The sequence below is a fragment of the Caretta caretta genome, chromosome 13 (genome assembly GCF_965140235.1).
Source record: "Caretta caretta isolate rCarCar2 chromosome 13, rCarCar1.hap1, whole genome shotgun sequence".
In the NCBI taxonomy this organism is placed as follows: domain Eukaryota; kingdom Metazoa; phylum Chordata; order Testudines; family Cheloniidae; genus Caretta; species Caretta caretta.
The window spans coordinates 18,036,176-18,050,025 of record NC_134218.1 but is presented as its reverse complement, the minus strand read 5'-3'; the positions used below and the strand labels follow the sequence as shown (position 1 = coordinate 18,050,025).

General features: G+C 45.5%; 1 protein-coding gene across 5 annotated transcripts in view; it reads right to left on the bottom strand.

Moving 5' to 3' along the window:
• Nucleotides 1–13,850, bottom strand: part of PREX1 (phosphatidylinositol-3,4,5-trisphosphate dependent Rac exchange factor 1) — a 323,079-nt gene that overhangs the window by 173,487 nt on the left and 135,742 nt on the right. For all 5 annotated transcript variants that reach the window (XM_048819856.2, XM_048819857.2, XM_048819855.2 and 2 more), the window contains exons 10-11: nucleotides 10,462–10,609; nucleotides 3,407–3,507 (exon numbers count right to left, since the gene is read on the bottom strand). In XM_048819856.2, the coding sequence (XP_048675813.1) occupies nucleotides 3,407–3,507; nucleotides 10,462–10,609 (249 nt within the window). The remainder of the gene's footprint in view (nucleotides 1–3,406; nucleotides 3,508–10,461; nucleotides 10,610–13,850) is intronic.

Below are 13,850 nucleotides of genomic sequence, written 5' to 3'. Positions count from 1 at the left end.
GACGCTGACCCCCCAGTCCCACCCCTTCCGCCTGAGGTCCCGCCCCTTCCAGGGGCCGGAACTGGCCCCCGTACGGGTAAGTGTGGAATGTTACTTTCACCCCTGCATATATCTGACCAAAACTAGCTGGTAGCCCCATGCCTTTTTCTGAAGCCCTATATTCTGGGCTGGGAACCGTGCTTGATGAATTGACTTAAAATGTGGTTTAAAACTGTTTGAGACTAGCTCAATTTAGATGCAATTTGGCCAACCTACAAGAATGGGGATTCATTGGCTGGCCAAAGCTGTTTAAACTGAGTTAGCCTGAGCCAATTTAGTCCCGGGTTTTTGTCTGAGCTGCATAGTGGACGGGCCCCACCCTTAGAAGGCAAAGATTGTTCTTTTGTGGATATTTGGGGATGGGGCAGAACTACCTATAATCTACCTCCTGTCCTGTGGGTGTCTAATGCTGCTTCCTCTCTTTGGCAGGGAGGAAAGATTGTATAAAATTTCAAAGGGTGAAGCTGGTTCCATGTTGCAGAATCTAATCACCATTTTAACATAGGACAGGACATAGGTCTGGAAGAGACCTGTAGGCTCATCAAGTCCAGCTGCCTGGTACTGAAGGCAAACTCATCATATAATCCTGTTCAGAAGTTTCTCAAGTCCTTTCATACATGGGGAATTTCTGATGCCCTCTGTAATGGCTGCTGACTCTTCCTTCATTGAGAGTCTGAATGCTCTGGGTCTGATACTTCTGAATCTGACTGAGAACTGGTCCTGCGGGGAGATCCCTTTGATCCTTTGTGCCTGGCACAGGTTAGGACAAAGTTCTGATGAAACTCCTTGAGCTCTCCGCTATGCGTACCATGCTGTCACTTACACATCAGCAGCCTCAGATAAAGGAGCCAGGATTAAAGGAGATGAGGAAGCAAAGTGATAAAATGCACAAAACTCAGCACTCCTGCAAGTCTGATCTGCCAGGGTCTGTTCTGCCTTGCACAGAGCCCTGTTCCCAGAGAAGGTCAGGCAGGCTGGGAGAATCAGCAGTTTTCTCCCAACAGTCACATTATACCAAGTGAAAAACAAAAGATAAGACACATTGCCTAATGTGGGGCTACATTGTGGTGTTTTGGTTTTAACTCAATTCAAGATAAGGAAATGGATATTGTGACTCTCTTCATGTCAGTAAAACTCATAGCCTAATTACAGGGGATGTTTCCTCAGCTAAAAATAGGGTTGAAGGTGCCTTCTAAAGTATACCAATTGTCACCAGGAGACAGTGACAATAGGAGCTCTAGATACGGGCAATATTTTAAACTCTAGGGATCTGCTCTTTGTCAGGGGCCTCTGGTGGAATGTAATATTTAACTATTTTTGTTTCTCTGTGCTGGGAGATTTTGTTGGGATAGTTGCTAAATCACATCTAAGAACATCCAGACCAATGCCAGGGTGGTCAGCTATAGCAGCTTGGATAGCTGTAATAAAATATCAATACTGGATCATGCAGCCTCAGAAGAGCTTCTTGTGCTGTGCAAGTGATTGAGTGTGTGTGTAGAGTATGCGATATCTGTATGCATATGCACATGGTGCCATAGTTTCAAGGTCTCAGAACCCACAATTAGGGCTCCATTTCTATTTAGGCAAGTAAATAAGACATCGGTGTCACAACGGGAGCTCCTGGGTACTGAGCACTTTTGAAAATTTGGCCCCTTATTTTGTTGCCTAAATAGGAGTTGAGCATTTTTGAAAGCCTGGCCCATCGTGTGAGTGCAAACGAATGACTGTGTCTGCACGTTGGTGGTGGAAATGCATGTGCATGGGGAAATCTGGTGCTGCTGGTATTAGCACACAGCAAGGAAAGGCTTCCCTGTGTTTTGATTAAGAGAAGACAACAGACGTCATTTCTTAACACTGTTATAATCACCTGGAAAAAGCCCTTGTGGAGCTGTAATGCCAACAGATTAGTCCTAAAGCAATACAAGTCTAATTAAATAGCTCCCCTATTTAAACTGGATTAGAGATTGCACAGACTTGTGGACAACTGGTGACTTAAGACCTTAAGGAAAAAAATTCTTATTCCCTTGATGAGCATTTTCCAGCCACATACACCTAATGGCTAGAAACGGGGCACCTGCTGTTTAAATTGTACATGACTGAGTTATTCTGCTTTCTGAAACGGAAAAAGAATGGGAAAGAACAGGAGAAATCTGGGTTTTGAAGGGTACAAAAAGCAGAAGAAAAATCATGCTTGACTAGAAATACGGGGAGTGGGTCAGATTTTCAAACAAGTCAGGTGTGCAAACGCTCACGCAACCGCTCATACAAAGAGGCCTCAGAGCCTTAAAAATCTGCCCTAGGATTTCATGTAGAAGGGACATTTCCTGGGCTTCATCAGCCAAGTCACATGACACTTTTAAAAAGATATGCTCTTGGAAAGTGAGCTGGAGGGGACAGATAGTCTCCCGCCCCCATTACTACCTCACTGTATGGCTAGAAATCTCACGGCCTAAGGAGAATACTGTGTGTCTACCAGAAAACACTCCTAACTTCTGCAGCTCCTAAGGCTGACCCTCATTTTTGAAGGGAAATTGTCAAATGTCTCTACACTCAGTCAGCCACAGCCCTCCCTGTTACTTAAGTCTCTGGCCCTTTCCTGACTTGCACAACTCGGCTCTCCTCTCTCGCGTTCCATAGCAGCCATCAAGACTGAAATTGTTGCTCAAGGCTGGATTTTTAAAAATACTAAGTGCAAATGAACACACCATTTTTAGGCCTGTGTGTGTGTGTGTCCGCGCGCGCGCAACTACTGAGATGGTACACGCAAGTCAAGTAATTACAGGCATAAATGGCCGACTAGGTGTGTTTGTGCATCTAAAGTCTGAAAATCTGGCCCTCAGAGAAGACATGTGCCTGGATTGTCATAGATGAGGGCACTGCCCCTGGAATACTGTCCTTCTACTCCCTTGCTCAGTAAAACAGCTAAGAGGCATGGAGAAAGGACCCACTTACTCTGTAATGCATTTGTCTCAAACTCAAGAGTCACTTTTCCTCCATATGCCACTTAGGGTTGTTACCCAGTCCTAGATTCAGAAACGGCCTTGATTTTCACAAGACCGTCACATAGCCTGTCATTGGAGAGATGCGGGCTTGCCTTAGGATGGATGCTGAGTCATTGTTATGACACAACTACCACAAAGGTGGCCCCCTCATGGGAATAACTCCCATTAATGCTAGTTGGAGTTAAATGCCCTCTCACAGTGGGACAATGAGGATTTGAAGCAAACGTTGAAGGAAGCTGTTTGAATGTCATGTGGTTACAGCTAATGTGTGCAGGTAACAATGTGAACAACTGCAAGTGCCCTTAAACCAATGTCTCCAGTGTCTTACTAAGATCTGGCACCTTGCTATGACACAGAGCACTCACCATGATGAATGATGCCATTTTCCAATAGAGCTTGTCCCAAGTTGACCCCTTCCTCCGGCTTGCTTATCTCCCCAATCTCCATGAGCCAGGATACAAACTCACTGCAAGGGGAAGTAGAATAGCAAAAGCAATTAGCTCTCTCTCCCTAAGGGCAAGCAAACATGTCTCTGCCAGACATTAACCAACCACTGGTGACTCTTCTTGAAGCACCGCATTAACATCTACACGACATTTCGGCTACAGTACACAGAAGGGAATGACGGCGCCTCTTCTAGACAGCTGGATTTCCTACATTTCTGTGGGAAATGGTCTGCAGATGAAGCATGTTTCCTGTGGGAAACATTTCCCTTAATTCTCCAAAACTAGCAGACTTGGAGGGAAAGAAGGTCCAATTGGTTCAAAAAGGGCTACAACAGAGACTTATTTTAATGAGCGCTCCAGACTCCCAAATGAGAGCAGGAAAGGAAGGTGTACTAATGCCCTTAAAAAACAATAAATCACAGATAGGGAAATGATATTTTTACCCTGGTATCCATCAAAGCAACGTACATGGCTTGAATTGAAAGATATATTCATTTTACTTCACTGGGTCTGATTCGCCTCCCTCACTGGTTTTGCACTGGGGTAACTCCATCATCTTTAATAGAGTTACATCATTGTAAATTAGAGTAGACTCAGATTGAGTTCAAGTCCTGTTGATAGGCTAATTTAAGGTCATTGCATTAAAGCTGGTGCCTGTCTTATAATTAAATGATTATCAATCCCTCCTACCCTATTAAAAGTTGGTGGTATGTGGCATACTAATTCTGAATGAGCAGGTGAATCACAGTGCTTTGACACATAGCTTGTTTCTATGATGAAGGCAGAGCTGCAAACAGGGCAGAGGAAAACTTCTGAATACAGTTAGCTATGTTGTGTGTGACTCAAGAGTGACAGAATGTTTAGAAAATATAAACATTGCCAGCCTGATGAATGGGACACAGGCAGTGCCGTTGGGGGACCTAGCAAGTTTGTCGGTTTAATCAGGGACTACACCAGAATATGTAAAATTCATCGAAAAGAACAAAAGGAATATTTGAAAGCAGAGCAACATATGGGAACTCTGAGTTCAATAAACCAGTTGAGTGCCTGCCAATTTGTGTAAGGCTGTTGCTTATCAAAACCAGCATCCATGCCTCCAATTATGGGCTTTTAATGCAGCATTTTTAGCCTTTCTGTGTTTATCACAGGCTGACTCATCCCCGCCCAGGTAGCGTAACTGTTTTGCTTTTAGAACAACAACAATAAGAAACAGCTTCAGCTTGTTGAGGGACTACCATGGAATTGTAATGGCAAAAAGAAAGCGGCAGAACTGCTTCGTTACACCAGCGTCATCTCATAGAAACCAACAGTTTGTAAAAAGACCAGAGTAAAACAGTGATGTATCAAGCCCAACATCTTAGAAGGGTCTCCCAGCGATTCTGAATAAGGAAATAAACTATCAGAGAGATGGGTGGGAATCAAATGCTCCACTCCCATTACTGGGAATAGGAGTTGTGCTACCTAATTATGTGCCTGCAGAATCGCATGCATGTTCCATTGTACCTCTCTGGCATAGCTCCCAATAAGCTTTGCAGGTGCAAACGATACTCTTGTGTGCTAACAGGTGTTAGATTATTTAAAGGGCATGTACAAACATTAGAATGTGCAGAGGTGTTTGCAGCTGCAAACTTGCCAATGCATGATTTTGTGTGTGCACAAGTAAAAGCTGAGGGTTGGAAGACTGGCACCTAATACTTTAGGGAAAGAGTATGTGAAATAAATCCTGTATGGAGACACATAGAATCATAGGGTTGAAAGGAACCTCAGGAGGTCATCTAGTCCAACCTGCTGCTCAAAGCAGGACTAATCCCCAATTTTTGCCCCCAATCCCTAAATGGCCCCCTCAAGGATTGAGCTCACAACCCTGGGTTTAGCAGGCTAATGCTCAAACCTCTTCCCCACTATGACAAACACTATGAACTCCTCTTGTAGCCCCGGCGATCCTTTGCTTTCCCCCATGGATTAACGGTGAAGAAGGTAGGATATGTCTTTTCTTTGAGCCAGTCAATGTTACTCCTTGTCTGCCAGAAGGGGTCATTAGCAAATGAAATGAGGAACTAAGCCCCAGGGACTCATGGGAGACAGAATTAGACACTCAGGGTCTGATGTTAAAACACATTTAGTTCAAAAATTAACATGCAATTAAATTGTAGGCGAAGTTACCTGCAATATTATTACCTTTGTGCCTGGAAGTCATGAAAATCAAGTAACTGTGTGTGCAAATGATAACTCAGCTGTCTACCTGGCAATTTGCACGCCACCCCCTCCTGCTTAACAAATGCATGAGGTTAAAATTCCATCATCCTGTAAACTCCCAATTGTCCTTCTTTGGCTTCAAACAGATGTTTTTTTGGTAACAGTCCAGCAGCTGCCAATATTTCTGGGTCACATACTTCTCAGAGTTTATTAAGTCTGCAGAGCAAACACTTATTTTGTTTGAGAACCAAATGCCATAGAAATCTTAAAGTAGTACTTAAGAAAACCATCTCACTTTGCTAAAGGCTTCAGGGTCTTTGGAGCAGCATTCAGTTATTTTTCTCCATCAGTTCTATTTTTATACTTAAAGAGAACTGTTTTATATTGGGGAGTCCCAGCAAACTCCAGGGATCTAGTTCTACACAAAAAAAGCAGGAGCTGGAAGGGCTGTAGCCTCCCTCTCAGATCTGGGGGCAGATCCGCAGAGGGTATAAATTTTCATAGCGCAAATCAATGAACAATTTGTACCAACTGAGGGTCTGCCCCCGGTGTCTAAACACGGTTTCACTCCCTGGTCTGTATGTCTGGAATGGAGTACAGCACTCTAGGGCTTAGCCAGAAGCCCAGCACACAGCAAAATTTCCCCTAAAGGTAGGGTTGCCAGGCATCCGGTTTTCAACCAGAACGCCTGGTCAAAAAGGGACCCTGGTGGCTCTGGTCAGCACTGCTGACTGGGCCATTAAAAGTCTGGTTGGCAGTGCAGAGGGGCTAAGGCAGGCTCCCTGCCTGCTATGGCTCTGTGCAGTTCCCAGAAATGGTTGGCATGTCCCTGCAGCTCCTAGGCCCAGGGGCAGCCAGAGAGGCTATGCATGCTGCCCCTACCCTGAGCGCCAGCTCCGCATCTCCCATTGTCCAGGAACCGCATCCAATGGGAGCTGTGGGGGTGGTGCATGCGGGTACGGGCAGCGTGCAGAGCCCCCTGGCCACCCATGTGCCTAGGAACCGCAGGGACATACCATCCGCTTCTGGGAGCCACCTGAGGTAAGCGCTGCCCAGAGCTTGCATCCCGAACCCCCTCCTGCACTACAACCCCTGCTCCAGCCCTGAGCCCCCTCCCGGAGCATGCACTCTGCACCCCTTCCCACACCCCAACCCCTGCCCCCTCCCGGAGCCCTCACCCTGCACCGTCTCCTGCACCCCAAACCCAGCCCTGAGCCCCTTCTCTCACTCAAACTCTCTCCCAGAGCCCATACCCTGCACCCCCTCCTGCACCCAAACTCCCTCCCAGCATTCGGCCCCAGCCTGGAGTCCCCGTCTGCATCCCAAAACACTCATTCCCTGCCCTACCCCAGAGCCCGCACCCCAGCCAGAGCCCTCACCCCTCCCACACCCCAACCTCTTGCTCCAGCTTGGTGAAAATGAGCAAGTGAGCGAGGATGGGGGAGAGCAAGCAATGGAGGGAGGGGGATGGAATGAACAGGGGCGGGGCCTCAAAAAGCAGGCAGAATACGGGCAGGGCCTCGGGGAAGGGGCAGGGCAAGGTTGTTTGGTTTTCTGCAATTAGAAAGTTGGTAACCAGTGCCTACCACAAATGTGTTAGTTAATTTGGTGCTATTTGGTAATGTCGTTGAGTCACATTCTACTACATACATGATTTCAGTGTTAGCTGTATGCACCTGTGTGAGGGCAGAATTTAGCCCTTGGTATTTAAACATAATCTCTCTGAGGAATTGTCTATAATCCTGCCTTTCTATTTCAATAAAATGCACTTTAAAGCCCTAAATATATGGTCATCCATTTCACTTGTCACTTCAATCGGTAGAAAGTGGTATAGATGGCCAATTTAGGTCCTGGGGGCAAGAAGGTGCTTGGACACTTTTGCCTCAGCTTAAATAGGGACCACGGGCAAATACTCAGCTCTGCTCGGCTCAGGTGGGGTTGGAAGATGGGGTAAAGCTTGTTATAAGCCCCCTTGGCACTTGTCGGATCCCTGCTTTGTACCCAGCATAATTTAGATTAGTCTTAATTCTAAATTCTGACAGCCACATCACTTCTCCCAACTCCTGAAGTTACTGGGTTTCTGCTCCTCAAGAAATACACAGAAAAATCTTTCCAACCCATTTAGGTTGCTCCAATCTGCCCAGACACATTTGAAACTTTCTAGGGTTGCTAACCCCTCTACATTGCAAAACTCAGGAAAAAAAGTACAAAAAGCAACCCTTGTGGCAAATGCATTCTTGGCACTAAAGCATCCCTTTCACAGAGTATGATTATTTGCATACCTGGTTGGTCTGCCAGTGCACCTGAAGAGAACTTAGCAAGGTGGATTTACTCTCTAATAAATCATTCCTTGGAATCCAATTCCAGAGAGAGTCCAAAAAATAAATACACTTGATATTTCTATAACTCATAACATCAGAGTGTGGGAGGCAGTTATGGCTAGTTCACAGCACATCAGTGTTAGCTTTTCCCTCCACAGCCACACTTTCTCCCTTGACTCATTTAGAGCTATTGCTCTAGTGCAGTAGGATCCTGCGAGATAGTCTAAGGGCAAGAGTGAAATGAGTTTAGCAGCCTCAATCTTATTCTCAGCTGACACATGCCTGTACCTCAAAACCACCAAGCACCCACTGGGAAAAATTAGTGGGTGATCTGCACCCACTGGCAGCCAAGACCCCCTCCTCCCCGCCCCACCTTCTCCTCCGCCACCTTCTCTTCCCCCCCTGAGCATGCCGCGTCTCTGCTCCTCCACCTACCTCCCAGCACTTCCCCCCGGCACTTCCCCCCGGCCACTGCCAAACAGCTGTTTGGTGGCGTGCTGGGAGGGAGGGAGGGAGGAAGGGGGAGGAGCGGGAACGTGGCATGCTCAGGGGAGGAGGCGGGGCCGGGGATTTGGGGAAAGGGTTGGAATAGGGGCAGGGAGGGGGCGGAGTTGGAGTGGGGACTTTGGGGAAGGGGTTGGAATGGACTTAGGGCAGGGCCACATGGAAGGGGTGGAATGGGGGCAGGGCCAGGGCAGAGAGGGGGTCGAGCACCCAGGGGAAAGCAGGGAAGTTGGCGCCTGTGCACACAATTCAACATAACAGTAACTTCTTCTTTGAGATCCTGGGCTGGAATGGCTCACAAATGTGCAGGTCACCACTGAAATGAATTGTTCAGGGCAAGCCCAGGAATGGAATGGCAAGTCTGCAAAAAGGCTAAGATTGAAATGCATTGGCTGAGCTGTACTGGGGACCCAGGACTAGAATAGCAAAGTTGCTTTAGGTAAAGGCTGAAGTGTACTGGCAAAGCTACTTTTTATGGAGAAGAGTAGCATTCTGGATGAAATAGCAGGGACACAATAGTTCAGGATTAAGGTGCTTTGGTAGGTCATGGGTCCTAGGAGGGATCAGGATTGTGGGACATTGGCAGAGCTGCATCAGGTTTCCAAGACTGGAATATCAGGCTTGTTGCCAGGCAGGACTGAGGGCAATGAGCAGAAGAAAGTGTGAAACATTTACAATACCAAAAAGAGTATGTTTAAAAAGAAAGAGCTTGACCAGGAAATTCCATGACTCTTGAAACTAGATAAAATACAGGGACTCAGCAAAGGAGGGAGGGATAGCTCAGTGGTTTGAGCATTAGCCTGCTAAACCTAAGGTTATGAATTCAATCCTTGAGGGGGCCATTTAGGGGGATCTGGGGCCCAAATTGGGGATTGGTCCTGCTTTGAGCAGGGGGTTGGACTAGATGATCTCCTGAGGTCCCTTTCAACCCTGATATTCTATTGTGAGAACACAACCTTTTGGTCTGGCACTTCTGGTTGTGCATAAACTGGGAAATACTAGAACTTGCCTCACGTCCAGAGCCAAGCTTTCCATGTGAATGTAGCAAAATAAAAAGGAGTCAAGCACTTTCACTCTACCAGGAATACCAATCTGTCCATCAAGACTGCTGTCTGTCAGGCATAAAGACAGTGCATCACTTCCACTTCACATACACCCAAGGGCTGCTGCATGCAAACCACCTCGCTACAGTGATTGGGACCTGGAGGGAGGGGAAGTATCTGGATAAGCTGTCTCTCAAAATTATTTTTTCCCAGCTGATAATTTCAACTATAGGCAGTCGAGTCGGAAAAGTCTTCTCAGGTCACCAACTCTGACTCCCTGTGAGCTGTGCAGGACATTTCCCTACAATAGTCCCACTAGTGCCTTATCTAATCTCTCCTTGACCGCCTCTTGTAATGGTGCTCTGGCAGCTCCACAGTGTCTCTTCCAAGACATAATCTCTGTGACGGTTAAGAATTATTTCCTAATGTCTAGCCTGACTGAGAGAGTTTTCTCCCATAAGAAAGTCCTTTTTATCCCTTACTTCTACAAGACATGAGGTCTCCTGTTCAATTTATGTTGTCTCTGGTGAGCAATAACTAAATGAGCACACTCTAGATTTGATACTGAGGCTGGTGTAGCTCTACTGGATTCCAACGTTGCTCATAAAGCATCCCCTACAGGTGGGCTATCAGGAGGTTAGGCTCTTTTCCTTATTCCTGCTGCCGATCTGAAATAATTGTTGTGAAATATTCCACAGTGGAATGTGCTGCTATTGTACAGCCTGCACAGAGCACTGAATAGAAATTAATGATTAATTTTAATGAACTGCAGCTGTAATGGGGGTTATGGCCTTTCGGATTAAGCCCTGGCAAAGCACAGCTGATCTACCCTCACAATACCATCCACAGAAAACCCAGTCCCTTCGGTTAATTGGCATGAAAGGGCCTTTTCAAACCAAACACCACTTACTTGCCAAGAAAGCACTTGGGAACAGTGCTTAATTTTCTCCTCCTGTCTTTGATAAGGTTCACTTTCTTGGTCATCATCATGTGATACAGCTTCTCTCCTTTCTCCGCAATCATGACGTACGCATCCCGCTCCATCCCCAGTTTCAGACCTGGAATACAAAGCAGGGGTTCCCTCAGATCCTGGCCATCAAAGCATTCGCTCAAAGCCAAAAGTTGAGGCCAGACGCATACACAGAGGACAATAAGAGTTTATGGCAGTGTCTTATTTTACAAGCATTGGAAAAGTGGGCCCCTTCACAATCTGGATGCAAAACTGACGGGTGGTTCAGTGCGCAGGTGAAGCTTGCAACCTTTCTTCTGAGTTTCCCATGGAGATCATCAGCTCAGAAACAAAGGACCCCAAACACTAGGCTTCCATCACATCCCACATAGTGGAATGTTCTCAGAAACATGCACTGAGAACATGCGCGAGTTGGAACGAACAAACAAACAAACAAATCATTCCCCATTCACTCCTGGTGCCGCTGTAACCCTCACAAGAATTAGTTCAAGATGACAGAAATTTTGTCAGAACAGATGATTTTAAGAGACTTCCATCATTGGGGCCAAAATTCTGTTGACAGTAAATCCAGACCCTGACTTAAACCCAATCTAGATATGAATGCTGATTCCTCGGCTTACCGCCAGTAAATAAGCTGTTTATAAATGCCCCTGTGCTAGACGATACACTGTGGCTACCATATCAAGCAGCCAGCTGGAGAGATACTGGATGACTTAGGCAAGTGGTGATGGAATATAGGAAGGGTGTCACCTTCCAGCTCTCAGTTTGCATGTGGCCCAATTTAATCATGACTGAAAGTTGCAACAACCAGACGGCTGGTCTGAAATCAGCCTATTGGTCTGACTCCATCTCCTAGTGAACATGCATCCATGTCACAGCTGGCCTTTCTTATCTTATGAAAGACCATGGAAACTATCTTTTTGCCCCTGCCATCGAGGGTTAAGGCACTTGGGTGGGACAGAACATGGAGGTAGCACACACTGCTGTTGTCTGTGCTGTACCTGTCTGGCAAATGAACAGAGGACTTCATTTTCCAGTTATTTTATTCTGGCACCTTTCACCAGCAGTACATTCACTTTATAGACTAAAGCAACAGCCTGAAAGGCTAGTTAGATAGAGAGATACATAATTATCTCTAAAGGATGCCGAGTTTACCCCTTCTAGCCTTATTTTATGCTTGAAGAAATAAAGTTGAACATAAATTAACACCTCTGATAGCCACCAATTATTCACCACAGTGCCTTTGAGTTTTTTCAAATGGTTATTGCATTTGTTTCATAGGTTTGGTACATGTGCTTAAGAAGTGAGAGTCTTATGCAATATTTCATTCTGCAAAGGTAGCATGTTTCATGTATCCAATATCTGCCTAAAGGTTTTGGTTCTGCAGACCTCCTGACTTAGTATTACTTCCCCTATCCTATGATCTGATTCAAATATGTATGCTGTTATGTGTAGCCAAAGCTAATTTGCAATGTGAACTTGTGATAGAAAACAGCCAGTGTAATAGTACACATGTTTCATTCTGGTCTGACATGACCGAATTCCCCACGCTCCGATGTAAACAGCAGACTAGAATGAACATTCTACACAGCTCATTCCAGGATCACACAGAATTGGGAAGCTCACCAAGGTTTCTAATCCAAACACTGATAGCTCTGTGACCTTGCAAGTACTGAGTCAAATGAAGCTTTCCAATAAGGTCTGGAATGTCTGACATGATAGTCGTGTTTATCCAGAGTTCCTGTCATCGACTGCCACGTCATAAACCAGGATGATGAAAAGCAGCCGGAAAAAAAAAGACAGAGTGGCTGATGCTGCACATAAAATTTTGAGAAATTTTCCATTTAAATATAATTTCGCTTCCTTCACCAAGATTTTCTGTATTTTTTTCCTAAGGATTTTGTTGTGTATTTTTATTGTTGTTGTTGTTGTTAAGAGTTCAGCTACCCCAACAGATGGTTCCTCACCTGAGTCAGAATTCTCTGTTTGAAAGGCACAATAATAATAATTGATATTTCTCTATAACTTTCCACCTGAGGATCTAAAAGCATTCTACAGATATTACATTTCATACTATGGCCCCAAAGTAGGAAAGTATTGTTTCCCCTGCTTTACAGAGGCACACACCGTGGCACACAGTGGATGAGGTCATAATTATCAAAAAGTAACCAACAATTTTGAATCAAGGCTGTAGAATTGGAGTCCGTGTCTAAGCAGAATGGACCCCGGGCGCCGGACAGCAGCAGAGCATGGGGTGGCAGCCAGGACCCGGGGTGTGGGGCGGCAACAAAGACCTTGGGCATGGGGTGGTAGCCGGGAGCCCGGGGGTGCTGCAGCACCCCCTGAACCCGTAGTTCCCGTGCCTATGTATACCAGCAAAGAGCCTGTATCATTACAATACTCTAATTTTTAAGTGTTCTTGTGGTTCTGCTTTGTCCCCAACCATCCCGATGGTTGTCTCTTCTCTCCCCTGCCCAACCATTTATTTAACCATGGTTCTGTTTGTCTCACCCTTTCTCTTTTGTTTCTTATTAAACCTTTCTCTCTTTTTTATTTTTAACCTGATTGCACAAAACATCAAGCTGCCATAAAACAAGAATTTCATCTGCAATGAAGATTTGGAGTGACTTGGGCTAGTGTTCTGAGCATAGGCCTGGGAGCCAGGAACTTCATTTGAATGAAAAATGCTAAAGTAGCACAGCAGGATCCCTCTGTTAGAATGTGATGCAGAATTGATTAGTGAGCAGAGACCTCCCAGCCTCCAATGGTTTGAAACATTCTTTAAAAAGGTAAAACTCTCTCACTGGCCTTCAGAGATATTCCTTCTCGTATTGATTTTGGCCTGAGGTTAGGAGTTCACTTTCATTTATGCTATGGCTGGACAGTATTCTGAAGCTGGTTTCCCTATTATTGGCAGGTACCTTGGCATTCAGCTATGACAAGGCATGCTATCAATGATTCTTGTATTCCAAGATAACAGCCCACATTGGAATTTGTATTGTATTACACTACTCTGTACTGCATTTTATCATGCCGTAAAGTACTGTATTATAATAATTAGAGCTGGGATTTCCAAAGCAGCCTGAGGGATTTAGGCACCTAACTCCAATTAAATTTCAGTGGGATTTTGGTGTCCATCTTCCTTAAAATCCTTTGAAATTCCTAGTGAAAACCAGGATCACTTAACATTTATAGGGCTTAGGTAAAAAAGGGGTCTCAAACTGACCTAAGTTTGTGCTGGCAGAAGTAGGTAGTTACAGCTGCAAATGAGGCCAACTGCACCCACAAAACAGTGCCTGCAAAATGGGAGGACACTTCTATAGGTCAGG